The sequence below is a fragment of the Choloepus didactylus genome, chromosome 1 (genome assembly GCF_015220235.1).
Source record: "Choloepus didactylus isolate mChoDid1 chromosome 1, mChoDid1.pri, whole genome shotgun sequence".
Taxonomy (NCBI): domain Eukaryota; kingdom Metazoa; phylum Chordata; class Mammalia; order Pilosa; family Megalonychidae; genus Choloepus; species Choloepus didactylus.
Window position 1 is genome coordinate 123,185,716 of NC_051307.1, and position 27,597 is coordinate 123,213,312.

The following is a 27,597-nucleotide window of genomic DNA, read 5'->3' on the forward strand; positions in this document are numbered from 1 at the left end:
AGAACTTCTTTCTTTTTTATGGTAGATTAATATTCCATTGTGTGTGTGTGTGTGTGTGTGTGTGTGTATGTATGTATATATACACACCACATTTTTTATCCATCCATCAGTTGATAGACACTTGGGTTGCTTCCACCTTTTTGGCAATTGTGAATAATGCTGCTATGAATAATGACGTACAAGTATCTGTTTGAGTCCCTGTTTTCAATTTTTGGGGGCATATACCTAGGAGTGAAATTTCTGGGTCATATGAACCATAAAACCAATTCCTGGGTTTAATGTTCCGAGGAACCACCAAACTGTTTTCCACAGTGACTGCACCATTTTACATTTCTATCAGCAATGCACAGGAGTTCCATTCTCTCCACATCCTCACCAACACTTGTTATTTTACATTTTTAAAAATAATACCCACCCCAATAAGTATGACTACATTAACATATTTAATTGGGAGAGTATTTATGTTACAGAATCGTATGCCAGTTTTGAATCTGTCCTTTCTTGAAATGACTTTCCACAGTAATTCATTCCACTTGCTTAGGAAATAAATTCCACTTGAAGTAGGGTAGCAGTTAATTCCTCAGGCTCTACAGCCAGATTGCACAAGTTATTTATAACCCTGGTTATGAAACCATGGGCAATTTACTTAACCTCTCTGTTCCTCTGTTTTCTAATCTCTAAAATGGATATACTGACAGTACCTAACTCATGAGGTTGTTGTGAAGATTAAATGAATCAAATACATGTGTAGTGCATTCTACATTAGCTATCATTATGCTCAGTTAAATTACCACTCTTTAATATTCTATGGGAAAGAGGTATATTGTTTGACATTCTCATTCTTACTGTATTTTGTTAAAATTTAGTTTAGTTATAATTTTGTTTCATTTCATAAACTCCAGGTATGCTGTGTCAGTATGAGAACTGGTCTTAACATTAGAAGACATGGGTTCAAATCTTGCTACTTAGTAGCTGTGTGGCCTTGGCTTATTATTTTATCTGCCTGGCCCTCAGTTTTCTCACCTGGAAAAGGGGGATAATACCATCCTCACAGAATTCTCAGAAAGTGTGGAGTGGGCCGCAAGTTTCCCTCTAAATCCATTCTCTTTTTCTTCCACACTTAATCAAAAATTTACTTAAGCACATAACTAGCTAGAATAAAGACCAGAGCCAGCTTTACAGACATGCAACCCATACAGTTGCATATGGTCCCCCAACTTACAATTGCTATCTTGAAACTCTTAATAATTTTATCCTGTACCTGTTTTTGTAAGTGAAGTCCAATGGGACTATGGGGCATGTACGTGAGCAGAGGAGATACATGCAATATGCGAGTCCACCATTTCTTGATACTCCATTTGCATATAGCCTTCACAATGCACCATGAGTACAGAATTCCAGGAGACCCACAATGAGTGGGGGTTCAGTAAGACTCAAAGCAAGTTCAGGATAGGCATGTTGCATCTATGACTGAGTAAGCAGAGGCCCAGATAGCTCCAAAAGGCCTCGCTTTCCATTCAAACCAAAACTTGCTTTAAACACAGAAAGAAACAATGGCATTCTAAGAACCATGAGTGGTCAAAGATCTCTGTCATATCCCTTCTTACTCCTGTTACTTCCCTATATTTGCCAGCCACTTAACACTGAAAATGATGACATAGAATGAAAAGATAAAATTAGAGCAATCCATAATCTCTTTTCCTTTCAGTCTGTCCTTATTCATCTGTAAGTGGAAGGTAAAGAGTGTTGGCAGAATACACAAGTGTCAGGAAGTGAAAAAAAGTTAAGTTTTGTGTGAACTTTCCATTGTTCTAGACAGAACAAAATACACATGTACACATCAGGTACCAAATACAAATTGTGTAATTTCAGTTTCTGCCCACAAATTAAATGCTCTTATAATTGCATTCAAAACTGACATTGCATAATATAAAGAAAAATGGTAAAATTCATGGTAATGATTTAAGATTTTAATTATTTTAGAACAATATTAAATAGCAAATAAATTTACAAAGCAAATGACAAGCCAAAAGACAGACAACAGAAAAAGGAAAAAGCTTTATTTTATTATTTTTAATGGTACTTTTTTCCTGCTTTTCAAATGAGGAACTCCACATTTTCATTTTACACTGGGTCCCTAAAATTATGTAGCTGGACCTGATAAAGCCTGTGTTTGCCAGCCTCTCTTGCAGCTGGTGTGGCCACGTGACTGACTTCAAGCAGAGTCCTGTGGCAGCATCAGGGAACTTTTCTAGGAGACCATGGGCATGGACCGTTGTTCCTCTTCTTTGATCCTTTCTCCACCTGCAATGGAGATTCTGCCATCATGAGCCAGGAACTCAAGAGCTACATTCTGGGGTTGGTGAATCAGTGCATTGGAAGGAGTCAGGGTCTCAAAGACTTTGTGAGGCAGAACCACCACACTATTATCAACTAAAATCCTATCTGTGATATGACTGTGGATTGCCAGATTTTTACATTTCATGAGATGGACTTCTTGAAATTACTCATGTGGTGTCAGCCTATATTAATCACTTCATAAATGCCTAGCGTTTTGTTGTTTGTTTATTTTTAAATCAACTATGAGAAGAAATATTATTATTATTATTTTTCTGTGGGACAGTTCAATAACCCCAGACCATGTACAGTCCCCAGCATAGGGATATTTGCTTCGGTTCTCCACTTTAATCTTTTAACTGTACCTGACTATGAATTTCATGTATATGTCAGCTACAACTGATTTAGTTATGTTTTGTTGCACTTTTTTTTGTCACAATAGAAGCTGAGGCCTGACACTGGAGAGAAAGTTTTTAAATCATTCAGACAAGCAAAAGATCGACAATTTTTGCCCCAAGGAGAACCAGTGTGCCCCACTGCAGAAGTTCTCAGCAGGACATTCTGCAGAAGCCTGGAGAAGGCACTTATCTGCCAATTCCTCCCTATTTTGCTCACAGTTAAGAAGTTTAGGGACTGGTTGACTTTCAATATCCATTAAAAAGGTGCTAGGTTAGGGGAAGACAAAAGTAGATATGCCTTTATACATCACATATTCTGTAACCTCTTATCTTTAATCTGTGCAATCATGTGCTTTCGCTGGTATTTTATTTTCCCCTCTCAATCTTTCCAAAGTAAATCAAAGATGACATTAATTGTAAGAACTAATAGCATCATTATCCATAACATACCTGACTATACCACTAGTCTATGATTTATTTGAGGGCTAGGAATGTCCTTGTGCTTCTTTTTTTACATCTGATAGCTAATGCATGCCTGACACATAGCAAGTGCTCATTAAATGTCTGCTTAATTGATTAATTAACAAAGGAATCAATGAATGAATAAGTAAATAATATGATTTTAGCTGATGCTCATAAAACCCATTTTAAGACTACCAAACGTTTAAGAGTTTGTCAATTTTTTAGTAATACAAAAGATTTCAAATCTTAATAAAATATAAGTACAAACTAAGGAAGCCCATATCTAAAAGCATAGCACAACCATGATTTATGCAGCTGGCATTTTACCCTGAAGGCCAACTTATTCAGAATTCTATTCTTTTCTGAGAATGAGGGAGATATTTCAATTAATAATAGGGTTTTTTAAAAATTTACTGAAAATGTAAATAGCTTTAGAGAAAGAGTTTAAAATTTATAGCAATTAGTTCTCCAGAATATTGTTCATATGAAGTGTCTGTCTTTAGTGATGACTGATTCTCTCCAAAAGACTGTCTGGGTGAGATAATGGGGCAATGAGGTAGGGGGAAGCCAATCTAAAAGAAGTTTCATGATTGAATTAAACCTTTGGATACTGATTAAGTGTGATGGGCATGTGTTATTCGAAGCCTCTCAGCCTCCATGTCTCCTCTTCTTGGTAAAAGCACCTTAACTTCCTTCCTTCAGGAGAACCCTCCTATTTCCCAGCCCTTCCCCCAGGGGAAAAAAAAATATATATATATATATACATATATATATATATATATATATATATATATATATATGTATGGAACATATGACCCAAGCCTGGTCCAATTTCCCGAGCCACAGTGATTTGCTCAGGGGTGGGCACATGGCCCTTCCAGGTGAATCAGATGCTCCCTTCCTGGTATTTGAATCTTAAGCTGAGTAATGGAAAGATGGAATTCTTTATCCTAGCTATAGAGCCCCTGTAAAACTGTCTACCTTGTGCCTGCGCTTCTCAGAGCTTGCTTTTTTCCTGACCAAGTTTTCCTTCCCTCAAAAAATCCTGTTTTCCTTCCCAAAATATCCCACTTTGCTTCCTCTAACCAGAATTGGTTTCTGTTACTCATGACCTAAGACTCTTATCTAACTACCTTAATGAAGGCCAGGTAGATTATGGGCATATTACAAAGGGCCTTGCATGCCAAGCGAAGGCAGCTGCACTTTTATCCACTGAGCAAAGAAGACACATCAAAGAGATCCTACACATCCAGGAAGGTAGCGTCTGCATTTTGATCTCGTCTCAGATTCACTTTTTCCACAAGGCTAGATCAACAGCTTCTGAGAGCTTCCAGGCTTTTGGTGTCAGAGATGAATGTGCTCTTAACCCACAGCTCCTGTGTGTGTATGTGGGGGGTTGGGGGGGACAAAGATGGGTTCCAGTCCAATGCAATTAGGAGGAAATGCTGACCACCTGAGCAAACCCTGATATCTTAGGCCAATGAGGCCCTATGATTGGCCCAGCCTGAGTTAGGGGCACACCCCAAGACCAGGAAGGCAAGACAAGGACAGCTTTCATTCTGATGTAATGGCTAATTCAAAAAAGGAACAGTTCCCCAAACCACAACCCCCTCATTTTAAAGAATCTAGGGAAGGGAGAATGATACCTTAGTAATGTGTTCTTGGCAAATCACCTTATTTTTCTTGCTTCTAGATTCTTCATCTAATCAGATATTCTTTCTGTATTAGTTTCCTCCAGTCCTCACATTCATTGAACCTTTTCAGTGGTTCCTTAACATTAGGGTGCATCAGAATCACTTGGGGAGTTATTTAAAATGCAGATTCCCAGACTCTGCCCCCAGCCACTGTCTTTGTAGGACTAAGTGGGACCCACAAATCTCCATTTCACTCAATGCATCTTGTGCTTGTGACCCCCACACCATACTTTAGAAATAGTGAATGGAATGGCTCAAGATCCTTGCTTAGACACTGTGATTGAGGCAAATGTGAGCTTGTTTTGATTTGGGAAAGACCAGGGGGAGGGAGAAGGGTTTGGCGCATCTCAGAATTCAAGAGAAGAGCTTCACTCCCTGCCCTGGGGACTGGTACGAGTGAGGTTTCCTAACTGTGTGCTGGGAAGCTCTCCTGTAAGCCAGAGCAGAACGAAGAGAGGCACCAGAGGGCCTTCAGCCACACTGTGGGTACAAACACACACTTCCACAACAGTCCTGGGCTTTCTCATGCCTTTAGAAGCTCTCTTTTATGTGCATTTTTCTGACCCATTGGCGAAATGATAATAAACCCAAGCAGCCAAGGAACTCAGGTAAATTTTCTTCCTAGCTTAAGCAGAGGAATAAAGTCTACAAGGCTTGGGAAAAAAGGCAAGGGATTCATTTTTACCCTGCTTTGTTTTTGACTCAATAGATTATGCTGGTAGGTATGTTTGGTAGAGTATGGTAGGAGCAAACAAAATAAATAGACAATGGCTTGGTTTCCCAGTCCTAACCGACGGCTATTGGAATCAGAATGCCCCAACACAAGGTCTCCTGGAAATAAACTTTCCCATTTCCTGGGGACCAGAGTCAGTGAAGCAGACTGTAACCTGGTTCAGGAAGAATTTCAGTCCCCCAGCCTCCCCTTTTATATCTTTTCTCCCATTGCGAATACTTCTGAAATTTTTGCATTAGCCATTTATTGTAAGTGTTTTTCTTTATAGAGTTCCATATCAACATAATTGAAAAAAACCAAATATATCAAATAGCTTTAAAAGAACAACATATTAAATTGATATAATGCATTCTATTTTTAGAGCTGGGGGAAGATAGGCACACTGTTCTCTAAAAACAGACCATACACATGCACAAAAATTTACCTATAGGGATGTTCCCCCAAAAATTACTTATAATATAAAAAATTAGAAAGGAACCAAAATGACCAAGATATTCTTGGGAATTAGTTGAGTAAATTAAGGTGCATCCAAACAATGGATGATTATGCAGACATTAGAATTTTATGATAGAAAAAGAATGATATAAGAAAATATTCTTTATATACTGTTTTATAAAAGCAAGTTACAAAACTATATGAAAAGAGTATGTTACAGTTTTTATTTAAAATAAAAATGATGACTGAGAATACAATCAAAAGAATTTAATAGTGGTACTCTAGTGATGAATGACAGGTAATTTTAATCTTCTTATTTGTATTTTTCCACTAGTGTTCACATTTTCTGTTTTAAATATATATTACTCAATAGTGTGTGATTTAGGCAAGTTATATGACCTCATATGCCTTAGCTTTTTAATCTGTAAAATGGGAATAATAATAGCCCCTAACTCCTAAGGGTTGTTGTGAAGATTAAATATGTTAGGATGGTGGTGAGTGTAGTACAAACTTGTGAATGTGATCATTCCTACTGGATGTTATGCTTGGGAGTGGTTGAGATGGGAAAGTTTATGTTGTGTATATATTTCCATAATTTTAAAACAAAGTGACTAAAAGGACAATGACAATTAAATATAATCCATAATTCTTCAATGGAACTAAAAATAAAGGAGAAAAGGCCCAAAAGGGTATCACTAGGATATATGAAAAAAACATGCATATATAGACTATAAACTTTATATCAGTATTAAATTGCTTAAACTTGGTAACTGTGCTTAAGGTGGTTACATAAGCGAATATCTTTGTTCTAAGTAAATGTACGTGGTAGTATAAAGTGTTCAAGGAGCATGATGTATACAACCTACTCTCAAATGTTTAGAAAACGGGTGATAGATAGATACATAGACAGACAGACAGAGAGAATGATATAGCAAACATGGCTACAGATTAAAAATTGGTAGATCTGTGTACCTGGCCAGGGGCGGGTGTGTGTTAAGTTCTCTGTATGCATTTTGTATTATTTTTGAAGCTGTCCTGTAAGTGAAATTATTTCAAAATAAAAAGTTTTTGAAAAAGATGATTAAATGTGTTAGCATATATAAAGTGCTAGGACAAGGCCTGGCATACAGTAAGCTCTTAACAAATGTTAATTATTTATATAATTTTATATATATAGTATTTACAATCAGGAGAAAATGTGACTTTTAAAAACTAAACCTACCAGGAAACTTCCAGAAGCCAGATTGGTGGAATCAACAAGGATGTGAGTTAAAAAGAGGGCAGGGATGACCCTGGGCACCAACCTGGTAGCCATGATATTTGATATATGAACAGGTTTTAATGCCTGCTCTCCAAGCCTCCACCCCAGGACAGAAGGTAAGGACGCAGCCCCTTACCTTCTCTGCAGAGGCTGCCGAGGGCCTCAGACCTAGTGGTGGCAGCTAGTGCACACACAGTTGTAAAAGGCTGCTGTTGGCACACCTCCCCTTCCCTCAAATACCTCACATACTCCCTGCTCTCCTGACTTTCCCTGTGTAAACCACTTCTCAGGCAAGGAAGGAATATAGTCTTTATCAATTAAGGGGTCAAGGACTGATAGAGCTTAATGGATGATTCTCCAAGAGCTGGATGGTGGTGGGCTGGCAACTGTTTAACAGGCAGGGACATGGGAGGGGAGACCCCTGATTTGTAGCATTTACTGATTTCCATGGTATAAGTGCCTCCACCATGGCTACCAACATGACATCAACTGGGTCCACAAAATTCCTGAGAATGTTACAATCGGCTCTCATGAGCCTGTACTGGTTGGCTCCAGAATACCACCGGATGTTTATATTTTAATGAGGACCAAAACCTTCAAGACAAAAGAATGATTCGATATCAGTATTATTGGCCAGGGAGGCTCCAGAATTATTTCAAAAGACAAAGAAACATTCCAGTATCTTCCACAAAAAAGACATCGCTTATTATGTACAGGCATAAGGATGGCCTGTGGATCAGCAGGACATGGATCTCCAGGGCCTGGCTGCTTCGCTGCTCCAGGTGTTATTAAGTGTAGGACCAGCAGCATGGGCCTCCCCCAAGGGCTTGTAAGAAATGCAGAATCTCAGGCCCTATCCCAGACCTGCAGAGTAGAATCTGCATCGTAGTAAGAGCCCCAGGTGATCTGGATGCATACTCTAGTTTGAAAAGCACTGCTGTATATAACTTAACATAAGAGAAATAACTTTTAGTTAAAGAAAGTCCCAGACTTACAACTGGGTGCTCTCTTCTATTGGAAAGGTAATTTTGATGTAAGGAGTAAGCGATTCTTATCTTTCACCATCTGCTTGAAATGGCTTAACCTTTCTATGTTTTCCATTTCAACAATGGGGTGTGGAGCAGTGACAATTCCCTCCGTCTCCACTCCCTCCCCCTGCCACAGGACCACAAAGCCCAAGCTCTGAGATTCTGTGTGAGGTAGAGAAATATAGATTCTTCAAGAGCTGCTATTCAAGCCATAAGCAGCATGTGCCAACGTTCCCCCCACAATCCTGGCTCAGTCTCCGTTAAGCTGCGCATCTGGCTGTCACACACTCTTTTGTGGGGCCATCTCAATGGCAGCACTGGAGCTGCCTCTCCCGGGGCCAGCCCCACAGTGGCTTCCCTGTCCTCCTAGCATGTGATGTCATGAGCATGAATGTCCTGCCAAACATTAAAGATGTTACAGTTCACATTGTGTATATTGTATAGAAAAACACTGACACACAGATTAAAAAAAAAAAAAACATGGGGCAAGATACAACCAAACCTTGTTCTATTGTTACCCCAAACTACCAACTGAGCACAACCATGTAAGTTGCATTCTTTAAGTATACAATCTTCTCTTTTTGTTGCTGTCATTGTAACTAGCATCCCTAGATTAAGAGACTCCCTTGAAACATTCTTTGCTGTAATTTGGTTTCTCTCAACTTCTTGGAAAGCATAAGCAGAACTGATTCATTTTCAAACCAAAGATCTCCATGTGGTCTCTTCACAATAGGCCAAAGAGAGGGGGAAAGAAGTTTGGCATAAACCCCAAATCCTCTCACCTCTGACGACCATCAACAAAGGAACTAGCAAAGGCATTCCCTGCCCTACAGAAGCAGTGAGACAGCAGCCCTTCCATTCACTGTTTCTCAAAGGGTGGTGTACGGACCACCTCATCAGAATCATTGGTGGTGCGCTATAAAAATGCAGATTCTTGGATCCCAAACCAGATCTACTTAGTTATCCCCAGGGATGAAGGGGGGCATCTGCAAGTTAAGCAATTCCCTAATGATTCTTAAATCAGAGGACAAGGGCTTTATAGTTAGAGAGACTTAAATTCAGTTCCAGGACTATATAGTGATGATATGAGCTTGGCAAATAAACTAAACACTACATCTCATTTCCCTCATCTATAAAATGGGGACTGTGGGGAGGGTTAAACGTACGAAGTACTTGGCACAAGCAGCTCTCAGTCACATGAATTCACTTTCCCCTGTTATTCAGGTGCAGTACTTTGGATCTGCCATTTTACAGGCTACAGGGAGTCAATGTGTTCACATAGGTGAAGACGTTTTTCTGTTGCTGTAATTGCTAAGTTCTGATGGCGCTCCATCAAGAGCAGATAAAATAATTAAGATTAAATTCCTGAGGAAGAATCTACTGAGGAAGAACCTTTTGTTATACAGCTATGTTAGCCACATATGGCTACTGAACACTTAAAACGTGGCTAGTCCAAACTGAGATATGTCTTACATGTAAAATACACATCAGATGCCAGATCTTAGGGCAAAAAAAAAAAAAAAAGAATATTAAATACCCCCATTAATACTTGATTACATGTTGAAATGATAATATTTTGAGTCTATTGGGTTAAACAAAATATATGTTAAAAACAATTTTATTTATGTTTACCTTTTATAATGTGGCTACTAGAAAATTTTAAATTTCTTACATGGCCCACACTGTATTTCTATTGGACAGCACTGTTCTAGAGGAACAGCCACCCCTCACTCCCTCAAAGTAATAATAAAAAGTAACACTGGAGTTAATACCTACAAAATGTGATTCCCTAATTATCCAGGCAATGATCAAAGGAGACATTTGGGGTCTCTTTTCACATGCTGCAGGGAAAAGTGGGGCTCACCTAGCACACCCCTTCACATGAGAAAGCAAGCAGACAGGAAAAGAGCTACATGAGTGAGTAAATGTGTCCCAGGAGAGGAGGGGAGAATCTCTTAAGGCTGCTTTGGATCCAAGCTACTGGCTGTGAGGAGCAGAGGAAACACAGGGGACGGAAAGCTTTACTCAGCCCCTCATCCATGAATGACTTCTGCTCCATTTGTGCTCACAATCTTTTTAGTTTTACCCTAAAAAGTTTTTATGAAGTAGGGAGATTGCTCCCATCCAATCACTTAACATTTGTCCTTATGAAAACTGTCATGGCTAAGCAAATACTTTGGTTAACATGAAGGTTGTCTTTTCTGCATAAATAATTTAGAAAAAAATCTCCACCAGGGGATATTACATAATATCCCCCAACGTCTGCAAAATGACTATCCCAAATGAATATTCCAGAGAGGAAATGTTTGCCAAGTATTATACATATTATATACTATCATCTGATGAAATTAGTATTTTATTTGGAAAATGTCTGCCAAAAGAGACTGTAATCTGTTTTCTTAGGGAAAGAATCTGACAGTTTCTGAAATAGAAAAAAAATAAAAATCAGCTCTCTGTGTCTCTGTCTAGAATCTCTAAACATCAACATGCATCTGTTTGTACTAAATGCAGTTAAATATTATTACCAACAGATCCAATAAAATAAGTTTTATACTTTCCTTGGTTCCTATCCAGTTCCTTTACTGTTTCAAAGTAGAGGAGGAGGTTTGCATAATTTTTGGAACTTGGTTTCTGATTGCTGCCCATTTATATATGACTTAAAAATTTAAAGAAGCTATAAAGTCAATCCCCTTGGAAAACCTAGAGAGCATCTAGGTTATACTTTCATGACCGCAAATTACCACCACAACATAGTGAATAAAATATAACTTTTTAATTATTCAGGGGACTACAGAATTACTTGTTTTTGAATCACTGACCAGTTTCCCTATAAATTATCAGTAGAGATGAATGAAATTTTTAAAAATCAATAGATCAGACCTCTGGATACAATAGAAGATTGAAGGCTAGTTTTGCAGAGTCTGTTATTTTATTGCACAGATTTCACTTAAAGAACAAAATGCACCATCAATGTTTGGAGAGTTTGGGGCCTCTGATACTGATATATCATCAGCGTTTACACCCGTAAAGCCAAATTCAACAGTACAATTTACGTTAAACAAAGATCTTCTAAATGGCTAGCAGAAGAAAGTGGAGAGAGACATGGAAAATGCTTTAAAAATGTGTTATGTTGAAGCACATCCAGTATAAGATTAAAAACTACATCATACAAACCTAGAAATCAAAAATGTTGTTTTGTGGAATGTCAGTTAACGTTATACTCATTTGCACGTTATTTATCATATAATTAAAATGTATTTGGTTCACTTCCTTCATACTGATGAATTGAGAATTTCAGGAAAACCATGTTATAAAAATGATCAATCTTGAAAAAGTATGTACAGATAAATGAAAAATTGCAAACTAAAAAATATCCCCACCCCTTGCCCTCGACTTAGAAAAATGAATCTTTCTCATGGAGAGAAAGCTCCATGACTCCCTCCCTCCCTCACCCATGTCCCCAATTCTATCTTGTTTCTGTCAGTTATCACTAAATGACCTTGGAGCTGAAGCGGAGGGAGAGAACAGAGAGACATCTTTATGAGGCTCCCATTGTCATCTGTAACACTTTGAAAAGTGTCCTTTATTTCTCTCCCCCGCCCCGACTCAGCATAGTTTGAAACACATTTAAAATTTAAAGAGAGAGAAACAAAATATATATATATATTTTTAATGAACATCAAAGGAATGCCCAAGAAAAGCATTAATAGTGGGCAAACCCATGAGAAAAATGTGTGGGCATTATCTGAGCTACAGATTTCTTTTAAGGCACAAAGGAGGGTGAGGGGTAGTTGGTTAAGACTAAGAAATGCCAGACAGGATGCTTTTCTAGACCTTTGGCTTTGGAGCCTGGCAAGGGAGTGAGCTTTCACCCCACTGAGACAAGCAACACTGGGGCCACAGGCCCAGCACCTACAGCACCTCCACAAGCAGCCAGGCACTTCTCTTATACATGGGCACTCTTGGCATGAGTGGGGGAGCTGGAGCCCGAAGAGTAGTAGAAAGGGTTTTCACCAAACGACTGGGCATCTCCAGCACAGCAGACGATGATACAGCCACCCACGAAGCACAGCACAGCTCCAATCCAGCCCGCATACAGCGAGTAGCCGAAGCTCACGATGGTGGTCTCCCGGTGGGCACACACAGGGAACCAGATGGTGGCGACAATGGCGCAGAGAGCTGGGGAGACAGGGAGAGGGCTGTGACTGGGCATGTCCATCACACACAGGGTGCAGTGGGCAGGCTCCCGGCCCCTCCACGTGCACATGCCTCGGCCTCCCAACAAACCCAACAAAACTCTACACACCCAGCTCTGCTCCCTCAGCTCCTGACCTACAGAATAAACAGACCAAAAAAAACTGCCAGGTCCTTATTTTTGCAACATGTGACAGAAACAAAAGAACTCAAGTTGAAAACCTAGAAATAGATCATTTAGGTCCAAAAAACATTTGTTTCTATTTATTTGTATACCTTGACTTCATACATCTATTCTTATAATTCTATTATTACACTCACCTAATTGCATTACAATTTATCTTTTTACATGTCTATCTCCCATTCCAGGCTATGAGTTCCTTGAAGTTAGGGGCCCTGTCTTATTTGTGTCTGTAAACTCCGTGTTTAGCTTGGTACCAAGCACATAGTATGTGCTCAATGTATACTACTCAAACGACTGAATGGCCTGAACTATTCAGAGATGTGAAATAAGAGGGTTCCCACCTCAACTTTCCACTCTTATTTTTTTCAATTTGGTCAAGTCACATCACAAAGTTCTAAAGAAACAAAAATTCTCTTGCTATGGTGAATATAACTAGACATAAGTGGAGTATCAGCCAAGGGTGTAGGTTTGTGTTATACTGTTCACAATCACAGAATCCCAGCACAAAAAACGAACAATCCTTGGAGTAAAAGAATGCTCCCATTCCAGGTATATATGTGATGATATTTCTTATAATGGGTCACAATGGAGGAACTTTATGGTCTTACCCCAACCAATCTAACTTTCAAGCTTAGCTTAGATTTAAAGAATACGAGAAGAAATAGCCTTCATATCATGTAGTGTTTCCCCTCCCTCTAAGCAAAGTAATAAAATAAGGACAAACAAGAGCTTATAAAGACTTTTTAAAAACCTTTAAACCTCTAGACCAGCACTGTCAATTAAGGTAGCCATGAACCACATGGAACTATTGATCCTCTGTCATGAGGCTAGTGAGACTAAGGAATTGGATTTTGAATTGTAATTAATTTTAATTTTAATTTTAATAGACAACATACATGATTCTTGGCTAACATAATGGACAGTGCTGCTCCAGGTATTATCTGATTCCTCACAACTATGAACAGGACAGAAAGTTTACTGAAATCTTTAAGATGGGATGGCACATAAAAGTGAGAAGACATTAAAAGAAAAAGAAGAAGAAATTTCCAATTGTTAGCCATAAAGCCTTCTACAAATTCAAGACATGGTATTGCAACACCAGTCTGGTATTTGTCCCTTTCAACTCAGCAAGCACTTTCTGACTTCTAAGCTAATGGTTTCCTAATTCACTCTTTGTGCCCACAGAAAAGAAGTAACAATATTTTTCACTAACATATGCATGAAAATTCAGCTGCCCCTTACATTACTTTTAAACTAGAGTAAAGATTTTAATCTTATCCATCTCGAGTAACCTTTTAAACTATCTCATTATGTTTTTGTAGTTTGTAACATAGGTTTTTGTTCTAACGACCAATCCTACCCCCACAATTGGGGTACGGATACACATATACAGATGTGATTCCTATCCTCAAGGTCCCTAAAAAAAATTATTGATCCCAAGTGGAAGTCAAAGGAAAGAAATTGAACTCAGGGACCTTGAATTGCCCAGATTGGCTTTTTAACAGCCTAAATTGACTCCATTAATTGCAAACTATTCACATAATTAAGGAGGTTATGCAGATTGTCGAAAAAGCTAAAAGCTAACCATCCTGGCCTAGGACCTTTATACAGTGCATCATTTATTTGGAAAAAAAAAAAAAAGAGAGAGAGACATTGAAAGTATTGCCATCAGAGAGATGTTGTGACCTAAGGAGAGGTCCCTGATACATATTAAGAAGTTAGTAACTATTAGGTAAGCAGCGATCTAACTGGCTCCCTCTTTGTGCAGCTTGGCTTCCTGCACATACAGCTGAGATAGAGTGGGCCATGCAGGAAGAAAAGGTCAACTGCCATTTAATAGGAAGCACCATCCTGGGACAGGAGGCCAGGGCTGCCACCATCAGCTCTGTCATGGAAGGGGATGGGCATGCACTAGACAAAAAGGGCCTGTAGTCCCAAGTCTACAACACTTCAGGGCAGGAGATGGCTTCTCGTCTTGGCCCTTCCAGTCCCCAGCTGCCTTCCCGGCATGGAAGACAGAGCAGAGTAGCGGAGGAGACCTAGGACCAAATGTGCAAGGTTTGGGCACCAGCTTCTGCAGCCTTAATGTCCCACCCCAGACCCCCATCCTGTACTGCTCCTTCTAAGAAAGGCCTTGAGGAAGGAGGCCGCCCTGGCCTGGCCTGGCCCATAGTTGGTGGAGTGCCTACGAGTAGGCGGGAGATGAAAGGGCGCTCAGGAATGGAATGACAGGAACAGAGAGAAGACTGTGGGGGTGGAGGACAGTACCCAGGGCTCCATTTCACCTAAGGAGTAAGCACAGTCATGCCAGCTTCTGTAATATTTTTATATGAGATGTATTTTCCTTCTGTAAATAGAATGTTCAAGAAGACCAGGGTTTATCTGAACCCTCCCTTTCTAGTACAGGGCTTTTAAATCTTCAGATACAAGGGAATCTCTTTTTCTTTCTCTCCCTCTGGTGACGGACTCCAAGTGAGGCACTCTTGGAGAATTTGCTTGGCTACTGTCATACTCTCAGCACGGCACAGAGAAAGGGCTTTTTCTCTATCAAGGCAGGGAACAGAAAATCTTCCTCTCGAGTGTTCAGTCAGAGAGAACTGCTTTAGATTCACCCTGGCAACGCATGATGCACCTACACACCCACAGACCTAAAATGTGAGCCTCTGTTCTGCCACGGGTAAGAACAGCAACTCAGCAAGAGCTTCCAAAACCGCAGGCTGGTTTACAGGAGGAAGGCAGAAAATGAAAAGCTGAATTCTATGGGGAAAAAATATTTAATTCCTAAGCAATTGATTTGGTTCTGTCCAGCCAATTTCTCCTATAAACAATTAACTAGTTTCCAAATATTTTATTGTTCAAATTGTTTTCTATTTTTCCATTATTTTGTATACAGACACACACACATATGCACATACACAGAAGAGAGTATTCCCCCCATCTCATGTGAACCTAACCAACTTTCAGACTTGGTTTAGATTTTATAGAATGAGACAAGAAATTGCCTTTAAATATCATTTAATTCTGCCCCTCTTTCTAAGAAAAGTAACAAAACAAGGTCATCTTCATATGGGGAAAGAATCAGGCTGAATATTCCAAAGGTAATTATCAGTCTTGTTAGTGAGTGTATTAGGGCTTTTGTTAGATTTTATTCCAATATAATTCATTAGAAAAAGGAAAAATCAGAAAACTGTCTAAACATTCGTATGATGAACTTCACAGGACTGGATGAGTGAATGGATAGATGGACACATGGAGGATGGCTGGATGAGTGGTAGTCTCATTTCAATCCTACTTTCCACATCATACACACCAAAAATAACTTCTAAATTCAAAAAACCTTAATGTCACAGCTCATGATTTACCTCAATAAAGACTTCCCTCTTTTATAAACCACGCAAAAACAAGGCAAATAAATGCCAGCAAGATCTTTATTTCCTAGTAGATAAATGAACTCTAGATGGAATTCCTGTGGCTCTCAAAGATGAACCACATCAAAACCACTAAAAAAATGACAGCCCACCATAAAACATGAAGGGAAATGAGAGGTACACTGGAAAACAGTGACCTTCAATTGAACTCGATTGAGGAATGTTTAGATACTAAAAAAAGGAAGGATTTATTCCATTTTAACAAAGATTTGAAGAAAGGGATATGTTTTGACCAGTAAAGTTAAAAACGCAAGTCAAATCATTACTTAACTAAAAAATGTGAAATATTAATAGAACTGGCAATAATGTTTGGCATCTTAAAGACCTAGAAGAAGGCCTGGTAGATTTATTTCTTGGCAGAGAAAAGAAGTTTATAATGGTTCTCGCCATTATTTGGAGGAAATAAATGAAATTGTTTTTCTAAAAGGTCACAGTTACCTAAAAGGTAAAGGACACTTAAGGAAGATGAAGGAGAATTTCATTCCTCTTATTTTTATTTTTAAATTAAGTCTCTAAAAACAAGACTGTAATTTTTAAACTTGGGATTTTCAGTCTGTTCTCTTCTATCTTCTGAAGATGGAACAGTTAACTGCACAAGGGAAAAAAGTCTTCCATTTATCATTGTGGAGTAGAAAGTGAAATGTGAAGATATTCTTAGAGGGAAAAAAAAGGAGACAAGTGGAGAATAAAGCTTCACTATGTAGGTACAGATTCATCTGGCCTGGGTCCTCTCACAAGGAGAAATCCTTGCTCTTCATAAAATAAAATAACTTGCCCTTTTGAGAACAAGTTTCAAATAATGTAATGCAATGTGTTCCTTAGTTGATAGAATATAATCTTATTAAAAGTTAACAATGATCTTGATGTATTCAAACTCTAGAAGTATTTGAGAAGGCAGTTTTAGACTAATGATATAAAGCTTTTAGTCTCTTTTGGTATTAGATGATAGGTGATAACGTATGGAGTTAAATAAATGTATTCAAGTTAAAAGAAAAAAGGATACAGTTGTGTTGGAGTTTAGAGGTAACAACTTAGAAAGGCAGAGAGATACACAAAGAAGCAGAGGAAGACAGAAGATGGCCAGACACTGATATGTCTTCCTTCTTACAATGCACACCTCTTTTTTCAGGCTTTATCACTTTCAGTATTAGGCACTGAAAGAAGTTTTTAGAAAGCATCTTTTCTAGCTCAAAGCTATATTTTCATCCAGCTAGCTTAAATTACACTAATGATTTATATTAATAATACTAGGGAAAGTACTCTGGAATAATGTATCTGAGAATTGCTTCAAAACACTCTAGTAACTGCAGGAAATGTAGAAGTATATCAGTGAAACAGATTGGCCATGAATTGATCATTGTTGAGAACAAGTTTGGGTTCATGAAGGTTTGTTACACTATTCTTCCTACTTTCGTTTATGTTTGAAATTTTCCACAATAAAATTTTTTCAAAAATCAACTTCCCTTTAACATTCTGACTGTCTTCTAAAATCAATACTATTACAACAAACAATCTAGGAAGGAATTGGCTTCAGTGAAAAAAGAAGCCAGTTAACCTAAGGCAACAAGTCATGAGATTTCTAACCACTTGTTGGTTGGAGTCAGATTAATTTGAAGTTTTCTTATAATTTGAAACTAGAAAGTTTTTAAGCTTTTTTTCTCATTTTTCATTTTTTAAAATTTTGACTTAAGAAAACACAGCTGCCTAAGGATATACTCCTCTTATACAATGACCTCCATAAAGCTAAATATTTACAACCACACCACCTAATCAATGGAATATTTGAGTACATTATTTTCCTAGCTTTCAACATCTTTTTCCTTTATTTTTATTCCATATGTCATTATCTTTGTTTTCCTTTAACGTTTTTAAAAGCCAGTCTCTTGGGCATTTGCCCATTTTAAAAATATCAGAGAATTTAGAGACAGCAGGACCTCATAAAGCAGCTAGCCCCTCCAACTTTTTTTAATTAACTTTATTTATAAAAAAAAAAAACAAAAAACAAAAAAACACATTTCCAGACAAAATAAAACAAAGGAATAGGAAAAACAAATGAAGTTATTTCAGGATATTTGTTTTTCCTCCAATTTTATTGATGAGGTCATTGTAAGCTACAATCATACTAGGGTGCCACATCCTTTCCACTACCCATATGAAATCTGACTTAGACTAGAGACTTGTTTGTACAAAGGGAATGAATTTGGAGGAAGACTTGTCTAACTATTCTCTTAATGGTCCTGGGATTAGGGGTGCTACTGCTTATTCTGCCCCTTAGGGAGTCCCTTTCCCTGTAGACACCTGATCCAGCATTCATGACAAGCTCAATTTGTCCCTCATTTGCACACACTCTTTGTTTTACTGCAATTTCACTGTTAACCTTTAAGTTCCAAGTTAAAACAACTACAAACAAGGTTCTTGAGGTCAGATTTTTAAAAAGCAAAAAGAGGAGAAGATGAAAGGATCCCACAAAGGAAGGCAAGTCCACTGCCCATACCCCATGACCCCCAAGAAACACCAGATAAAGTGCCTTCTAACTTGTGAAGCAAACAATTACATTAAATCAGAACTAAGTTTCAGGTTTCCAACTGGATAGCTTAACATGACTGTTCATAATGAAATAAGCAGCAAACTCCAACTATTCATTCCCACAATCCAGTTTCCACAAAGGAAATATTTCCACTAGAGCAGGATGTGAGGTGGTGTTTGCAGCAACAGGTCATTGTCTGTCCTCACCAGCTCAGATGTGGAGATGACCCACTGAAATGAGACATGATCAAAATCACCAGCTGCCCTCTGGAGTAACTCTCTATTTCTCCCAACCAACAACAGCAATAATAAAAGCAAACTCTTGATGAGCATTTACTATGTTCTAGACACCAGCTGTTACAGATTTAACTGTGTTCCCCCAATAGACATGTCCAAGTCCTGACTCCCAGTCTACGAAAGTGACCCTACTTGGAAATACGGTCTTGGAAGAGGTTATTGGTTAGAATGAGACCAAACAGGATCAGGGTGAGCCCTAATCGAGTACAACTGATGTCCTCATAAGAAGAAATCTGGACATAGGCAGCCAAACAGAGACAGAGGCAGAAATTGAGTCATGCCAAAAGCTAAAGGTCTCCATGGATTGCCAGCAAGCCACCACCAGAACGCTACAGACCTCAGAGGAAGCCAGGCCCTGATTTCAGACTTTAAGCCTCCAGAACTGTCAGAAAATAAATTTCTGTTAAGCCACCCAGTTTGCGGTGCTTTGTTACAGCAGCCCTAGGAAAATATGGCACCATGCTAAATAATTTGCATCATTGTTTCACCATCCCTACTAACCTGAAGAAGTAGGCCTTAATATTTCCATTTCATAGAAAGGCTCAGAGATGTTAAGTAACTACCCCAGTTCACACAGCTGAAAAGTGGTAGATCTAAAATTTCAGTAGAGTTGGGTCTAACTCCAAAGCTAATAATAAGATTAAACCATTCAGAGCCTAGGAACCTCCTGCCAGGGTAGGGACTCTTGAAAAGTCACAGACAGATTAGGTCCCAAAGCCCCACCGCCCACCCCAAGTCTGAGGAGCCTGCTGCTCCTGGGGCGGCTCCTCTGTCATAGAAGGTGACATTAAGCTCCATTCCTTCCCCTACAGCAGGACCAAACCCTCACACCATTAAACTCAGGCTGCTGAGAAGATAAAGAACTAAATTGTTGTATGACATAACTTTTTTAAGCTTTCAGAAAAATAATGACAGATTTTGGGGCTCAAGAAAAACTAGTTTTAATTAGTAGTTTCCATGCCAGGACTAAAGGAGGCATTGTTTCTAGTTCCCACATCCCCACACCCCAGTGTTACCCTGTCCCCTTTGCACAGTGACCACACCTTGGCTGGAGCACCAACTGGTGACCCCTAGGATCCAGCACAAGTTCAGAGCTGGCTTCTCCCACAAGAGTGACAGAAGCCAATCAATCTAGAGCCACACAAAGGGAGCCTTCACTCTCTCTTGCTCCTCCCACCCACTGCCAACAAGGCACTTGGGGCTCCGTGGGGAGAAGACCTAGAGGAGACCAGCAGGTGCCACACTTGAGACAATGAGCTTTACATTTCCAGAGCTAGCTAGCTGCAGTCAAAACAACATCCGGCCAGAAGCAAACGGGTGACCCACTGAGACATAAATCCAGAGAGCAGCAATCCAAGAGGAGGCAACACTGGAAATGCAAGGCTGTTAGAGGGCAATGAGCTGCCCCTCATCCCATCAGAATGGTGAGTGTCCAGAGAGGTGCCACCCCCCTGGCTGGAGTCAGATCACTCAATGCCCCTCTATAGTTTCATTCCAGGCAGGAAACAGGAACTGAGGAACACACGCCCACTACCCAGCCACACCTCACTTTCCTGTGCTACAATTCTGTCTACATATACCAACCCAGTTTAAAAAGATAAACTTTGTTTAATTTAGCTAGGAAGTTTCAAGCAACTTGTTGCTAATCTCCTTAAAACTGCCCTTCTTATTAAACTGGATGATTCAGTTGTTTTTAGGGTTTGATTTGTTAACCAATTTGTCTAGATATGCTTTGCATTTGCCCCTCTATTTTCCAGTTTTGTTATAATGCATTCTCTTACCTGTTGACATTCTGTGACAGTATTTCTAAAGATGAACATCTAACACACCAGACCCATAATTGACTTCTAAACTCCAGAAGTTTCTCCTTTGGCTCTGCCATTCTCAGAGCTAAAGAGAGCCTTCTGGGTCGTCTGTGAGAATGTGAGAAAAGTGAAGAAAGCAACAGACAACAGGATGAGCAAGATTTCACCTGGATTCCACAAACCCAGTTTACTTATACAGCTTTGTTTGGCTTACTGTTTAGAAAGGGAATCCAGATACAAATCTCATTGTCTCAAGTGTGGCACCTGCTGGTCTCCTCTAGGTCTTCTCCCCACGGAGCCCCAAGTGCCTTGTTGGCAGTGGGTGGGAGGAGCAAGAGAGAGTGAAGGCTCCGTTTGTGTGGCTCTGGATTGGATTCTGTCACTCTCCTGGGAGAAGCCAGCTCTGAGCTTGTGCTGGTCCTAGGGGTCACCAGATGGTGCTCCAGCCAAGGTGTGGTCACTGTCCGTAGGGAAAAGTGTAACAATGTGGTGTGGGCATCTGGGAACTAGAAACAATCTCTCCTTTAGCCCTGGTATGAAAACTGTAAGCACTACTAATTAAAAATCTGACCATCAAAAAGCACTCTAAGAGGAGCCACCTCTGTGAGTTAGATGACAGGCTTGATGCTGCTTGTGTGTTCCAGGTGGCATTTGCACAGATATTCCTTGTGGCTGGAACCAAAATGCCCATGCACAGATCCTGCTCTGGACATCACAGCAGCCCTCTGGTATTTTCACTTCTGTTATCACACACAAACACACACACACACACACACACATACAAGCAAGCCCCTCTTCTGAATTCTCCATGGTTTCGTAAGTTCCTGCAAACCTCCCTCCTTTTGCAACCTTAGGAAATGGCTTCCCTATCTCTCATGAACCCTAAGCTCACCAGTGGCACTGTGGGTGATGCATTGGAGGCTGCTGAGAAGCCTCCAGGAGGGAGGTGATCATCACTAAGTAATATCCTCCCACTCAGAACCAGGACCTCTTCTCCTTACTCCTCAAGTACATGGTCTGATATGTACTGGAGATGTGGATTTCTTGTTCCAGGAGAACATGGCTTTTTGTCTAACTCATATCCAGACTGGTTTCTCCTCATCGATGTGTATACTCTGCAACAAACATGCAGTTTTTTAAATTCTTTAAGGTCTATTAGGACTTGGAGTGTGCTGATGGAATTAGCATTGAAGAAAAAAATGGAGAGAAATGAAATCACAGACAAGAGCAGAGCTAGAAAGACCTGTAAATCGAGCCCTCTGTGTGCAGCATGATCAGCATAAGCAAAGTGAACAAGCACATGGCAGTTCCTTGGCCTCGATTGTCCCTCCTTCTTCTCCATGACCAAGTACCTTCTGTTCAATTCTTAAGACTCACCGCTGGGGTCTTCTGCTCTTGGAAACTCCTCCAGTCTGGACTAGGTGCCTTCCCACACATGTGCACAGCCTGAATACCTTTTCTATGAGCACATACCACACTCTATCGAGATGTCCAAGTATACTCCAAACAGAGAGAGGCTTTGTTTCCCAAAATCCCCATTGCCTACCATGGTGCCTGGCACACAGCAGGTGCCCAAAAAGGGCTTACTGAACAAAAGATTGCATCCTCACATCCTCACCCAGTGATCTAACACTCTCAACTCATTTTCCTCTTGACCACTACTTTCTCTATTCCTTCTTTATACATTAACTAGGTTCACAATTCCTGCTGCACACAAGAACCATCTGAGCAGCTTTTAAAAAAATATCTTTGCTTGGCCCAGTATCCAGAAATTCTGATTCAACTGATCTGGTTTGGGGCCTGAGCATAGGTATTTTCAAAAAAGGTTTCCACTGTGAAACCTGGGTAGACAGCCACTGTGTAACTCTCTTCTGTCTCTCTAGTCTCTCTCTCAGATATTTCCTACCCTCCTAATATCTTTACTTTTTTGGTTTTTTAATTTAATCTTCATATTCTGTGACCCACTCCCCCTACCACACACACACTCAGAGACATTACTTATCCCTCTGTGTAAACTGCCCACTGAACCATATTATCTAGAAAGTGAAAGCCCCAAAGCGCTAAAGGGATATGGACTGTGGGCATCTGTTCCCCAGGGTTCTATTCCCCAGTGGATTCACTTGGCTTCTCTTCCCATGCCTCTTGACCTCGATGAAGCAGCAACCTCGAGACATGAGGTTCATCTGATTCACCCAGAGCTGGCGGGCGGTACAGAAGGCTGTCTTACCCAGCAGAATGAGCATGACGCCGGCCAGCTGGGCCCGCCTGTACTTGGCCACGCCAGGCTCGTGGCCCATTCGGATGCAGGGGAGAACCGTCAGCAGCAGCAAAATGGCCGGCAGACCCAGAACTGAGGCCGCTATCATCAGGGCTCGGCAAGCCTGCACGTAGCCTGGAACGAGAGAGTAGACAGGTGGGTTAGGCCGGGGGTCTTCTTGGGGCCTGACCCTGCCTCGTGGGAATTCAGTGCCACCTCCCTCCCTCCCTTTTGCCACATTCGAGGACTTCGAACGTGCTAAATGTTGTCCAAGATAGCTACAACTTTTTAAGTTTATTTCAACTTTTCAAGTCACTCAGCAACTAAAAAGGCAGGGTGGGAGGTGGGGGCGGAGGTTGAGGGCAAGAGAGACAGAATGGGGATCCCCAGTTTAGACCACTCAGCCAAGCTTCCAGGCTGAAGGGGATAAGAGTCCATTAGCATTATTATATCACCATTTAAAGGTTTCAGATTAAACTCAAATCTCCTGGGAGGCTTCTATGACGGTCTGTGTTGGTTCCAGTCTGCTGCAGTCATATGCTCTGTGTGACACTGGGCAAGGAACTTAAAGGCTCTCCTTAATAGAATTCTATTGAAGAGTAAATTCATTAATTCACGCAGTGCTTAGAAAAGTGCCTAGCACATGTTAAGTATTCAAAAATAGTTAGCTGTTATTCCCCATGTCACTACCCTGTGTCAATGCAGTACTTTTAGCTAACCAGGTGTGCCAGGTGATTTTGTCTCAGACTATGTGTTTTTAATTCACCTTGTGTATGATAATTGGGGGCCCTAAACTTAACTAAGCTAAGACTTAGTCTTCCTCTCTTTGATCCACATGAATCTGGACCTGCCCCCTGTAGATGGTCAGACTCAATCCCCTCTCTCGTCCACAGTGCCCTGGGCATGCTTCCCCAATGCACCTGCTTGCACTGCCCTGTCCTGGCTTAAAAGGCATCTCTCCAGCCCCCCGGGATTTCTGGAAAGCAGACACCCATCTTGGTCATCATGGAGTTAACACAGCCCACAGAGGATGTAACCAATTTTGAATCATGAATAAGTGAGTTGCATAATTAAAGAGTAAAGTAAAACTACTTGAAATTTATAGTCAAATAAAATGCCAAGTAACAACATTATTCAGAAACAGATTTCAACATGTGCAATATTTATGTAGAATAAACCTCAGAAGATACTTGGAGGATACCACTGACTTCAATATATTGTTTCTCATTAAAACATCTCCCAACCCGCCAAAAACGTTGCATTTATTACTCTCTCTTTTTCGCTCAGAGGGAATCAGAGCTTGTGGCCCCAATGAGGCAGAGTTAATGGCAAAGCCAAGAATGGAACCCCAACTTCTGCATCACACACCAGAACACCTCATACCAAATCCAGCCAGTCTACCTGGCATACCAAGACACAACTTTCTCTTAGGCAAGATATCTTTCTCCAGAATTCAAACAGATTCCTCAAGGGCCCTCTTCCAAAATCAGCCCATCTCAACTTCTCTAGAATTAAGGATAATCAAGCAGTCCACTATCTACTGACTTGAAAACCCCAAACAGGAGCCACAGGGAGTCTGAGGCCTGACCCCTGGCCAAAGAGCCAGGGCACACACAAAGGAGACAGTCAACTAGTAACTGAGGTTCTGAAATTCATGGCACAAGCTGTCCACGTGCCACAGGGCCAAGGCCATGCCCAGAAATCAAAAGATAAAGACTGAGGTCTGTGCCCACAGCCCCCTCCCCAAAGTGAGAGAGAGGGGGAAAGCAGGAAGGATTGGGTCCTCCCTAAAATGGACTCCCTTCTGGAGTATGGTCTGTGTTCTCCAAAAATAAAACACTTGGCATTAAATGCCGGGAAAACTTAGTATGAGGGGAAGGAAGCAGAGAGTAATTTTATGGTTCAGTCCAAGTTTCCCACAAACGTTATGACCCACTTCAATAGTTAGAGCTACCATTTCTGGAGCATCTATTGAATCAAAGGAGATCTACATCTCTTGTCTCGTTTAATCCTCAAAACAACCCTGAAAAACGGGTAGTTGGTTTGACTCTCTCGTTTTTAAAAGAAGACGACTGGGGTTCATATCGGGTAGGTAACTTGACCCAAATCACCCAAGTCTTGAGTATGGTGTTGTATCCCAAGCCTGACCTGGTCCACTGACACCCACAGGATCAGAGGCTGGGTCTAGATCTGAGTTCCCCAGTCCTCCATCATTCTGAAAGCCCGAAATACAGAAAAGAATAGTGAAAGGCAGAGCTAGTATGCATTGTGCACCTACAGTGTGCCAGTGGCAATACTGGGCCCAAGACAGGATGCAAAGAAAAATAGGACGCCATCCATATCTTCGGTGGGGGGGGGATTAAAATACAGTGGGAGAACTTGACTCACCAACGAAGATTAACAATCAGGATGAAATGAGCCCTGATGAGGATAAGAGCCAAGTACCAGGGCAGTAAGGATAAAGGAGGGATTGATTCCAACTAGAAAGAGCAGGAAAGAGGGACCCTTGAGGAGAGACTTAAAGAGGAAACAGAGTCTCCAGGGAGCGAAAGCCACTTGCAGGAGAGAGAACAATGCGAATGGCTCCCAGGCTCACGGGTTTGAGGTGGGTTACTCAGCATTAAGGAAACTGAGCCACACCTTTAAATGCGCGCATCGCAACACGTGTGAGACAAAGGTTCGTGGGACCCAAGGCAATGGTGCAGGGGACAGGGCAGAGAGGAGCCCAGGACAGGACGGGACAGAGATTACAAGCAGAAACCCCAAGGGAGACCCACGGACTCGCCAATCACGCAGTTGGCTGGAGGTTTAAATCTGAATTGGAACTGTCGCCCAGAATTTTTTCAACAGGGAAGCAAGTGAAAGAGAAGGGGCCCGGCCGACATCGGGAGAGGTGGAGGCTAGCCAATTCTTCCCTGCCCTCCCCACTCCGAGACACAACTGGGGAGCTGGGGAAGGAGGGGGGACGACCCTGGGCGGTGCGCTCTATCTCCCAGGGTTGAGTCGGCCCTCCGAGGGGCGCCAGCTATTCCCAACCCAAACCCAGCGGCGGGGAGCGGAGTCTGCGCTGCCCCGGAGTCCGACGCCGGACGCCAGGGAGGGAGAGCACGCGCAGGCGGGGATGCGGGGAGAATGCAAGAACCCTGCGGACGAGGCAGGTCTGGAGGGTTGCGGGAACCGACCTAGGATTTGGTAAACTGGGCAGCCTGGAGATTTCTTTAGACCTCTAGGCAGCCTGGAGATTTCTTTAGACGCGAATCACTCTGCTGCCAGGCGGGCGCCGAGAGCCCTCCCCTGGACAGGTCTTCTCGCCAGTCCCACCGGAACAGGGCAACGCAGCCTGTGCCTGTTCGGGTCCCTCACATGCTTCCGTCTCACACTTTCCTCCACACCTCGAGTGGGAATCTCAGGAGAATGCAAAGCACCCGGCGGCGGAGGTTTGGGTGAACCGCGATGGGTGTGGGGAAGGGGGAAGTGAATTCCTTCTGGTCACCCGACAGTGGAAGGATGGGGAGGACGTTAATTAACATGTATTTAGTTCCTTCCATGTGTCTATATCTCAGTTCAATAAATTCTCAAAGTGACCTGGCCAGTGACCACTACTATTATCCCAAATTCCACATAAGGAAACTGAGGCTGAGAGAGGTTAAGTTCAGGGCTACCTAACTCCTTTACAAGGTGGAGCTGGTGGTGTCAAAAATGTGCCCGATAGTCTTCAATTACCTCCCCTCCTCCCCCGCCCCAGAACTTTTCTGTGAAAACCGTCTATTGCCCCTTCCCAGATCAGCAGCGGCTTGCGAGGGCGGACAGCACGGCCCCGGAGGGGGTCCTTACCCGGCAGGATGAGGATGTCCACCAGCGGCTTGCAGTGGTACAGCCCCGTGGCCATGACACAGTCGGCCCACAGCCCCTTGGAGCCCAGTTCGTCCAGCTTGCGGCAGGTGGGGATGGTGTATCCGCAGGTCACCACCCAGTCATTGGTGGACGTGGTGACAATAATGCCGATCCAGCCCACGAAGCTCGTGACGAAGCCCACCACCTGCAGGCACGTGGCCACCATGGTAGCCACCGTGGCGCCCGGGCGCCTCGCCCCTTACCGGCTGTGCCCGGGCCCGGGGCTGGACAGCGCCTGTCCTCCCCTCCCTCTCCCGCGCTCGCGAGCCGCCCGCGGGCTGAGGCCCGAGAAGGAGACGCTCGAGGGGGCGGCGTGGCCCGGGAGGCTGCGAGCTGAGCTCCGACGGCGCGGCGCGCGCACTGAGAGGACAGCAGTGCCCCCGCCCCCCCGTTTAAACCCAGGAGCCCTGGTCGGCGAGCGCCAATCGCCGGCAGCCCCAGGTCCAGCCGGCCAATCGCCGGGCGGGGTCCCGAGGTAGGGTGTGGAGGAAGGCGAAGGACGCGAGGGGCGCGATGCGGCGGCTCGAGGTTAGTGTTGGAAAGTAAAATAATTCGATCCAGGTCCAAGTGGCGAGTGCAATGGAAAGCGTGGGCCAGGCGCTAGTTCTGTTTTGCTGCAAATGGTTTCTCTGCTTGCTTACCCTCTCCTGTCTCAGAGTCTTCG

The 27,597-nt window shown here is 42.0% G+C and overlaps 1 protein-coding gene across 2 annotated transcripts; it reads right to left on the reverse strand.

The window, feature by feature from the left end:
• Positions 1-2,043: 2,043 nt before the first annotated feature.
• On the reverse strand, positions 2,044-27,299 carry CLDN11 (claudin 11). Of its 2 annotated transcripts, XM_037840866.1 has the most exons (4): positions 26,874-27,299; positions 23,010-23,174; positions 12,363-12,527; positions 2,044-2,304 (listed from the first exon to the last, which is right to left on the reverse strand). In XM_037840866.1, exons 1-4 carry the CDS (start codon positions 27,097-27,099, stop codon positions 2,252-2,254), a joined length of 609 nt encoding a protein of 202 aa, XP_037696794.1. In that variant the 5' UTR covers positions 27,100-27,299; the 3' UTR covers positions 2,044-2,251. The 2 variants fall into 2 exon arrangements, with proteins under 2 accessions (XP_037696794.1, XP_037696788.1); XM_037840860.1 differs by lacking the exon at positions 2,044-2,304 and having other exon boundaries at positions 11,103-12,527; positions 26,874-27,298.
• Between the last annotated feature and the right edge of the window lie 298 nt (positions 27,300-27,597).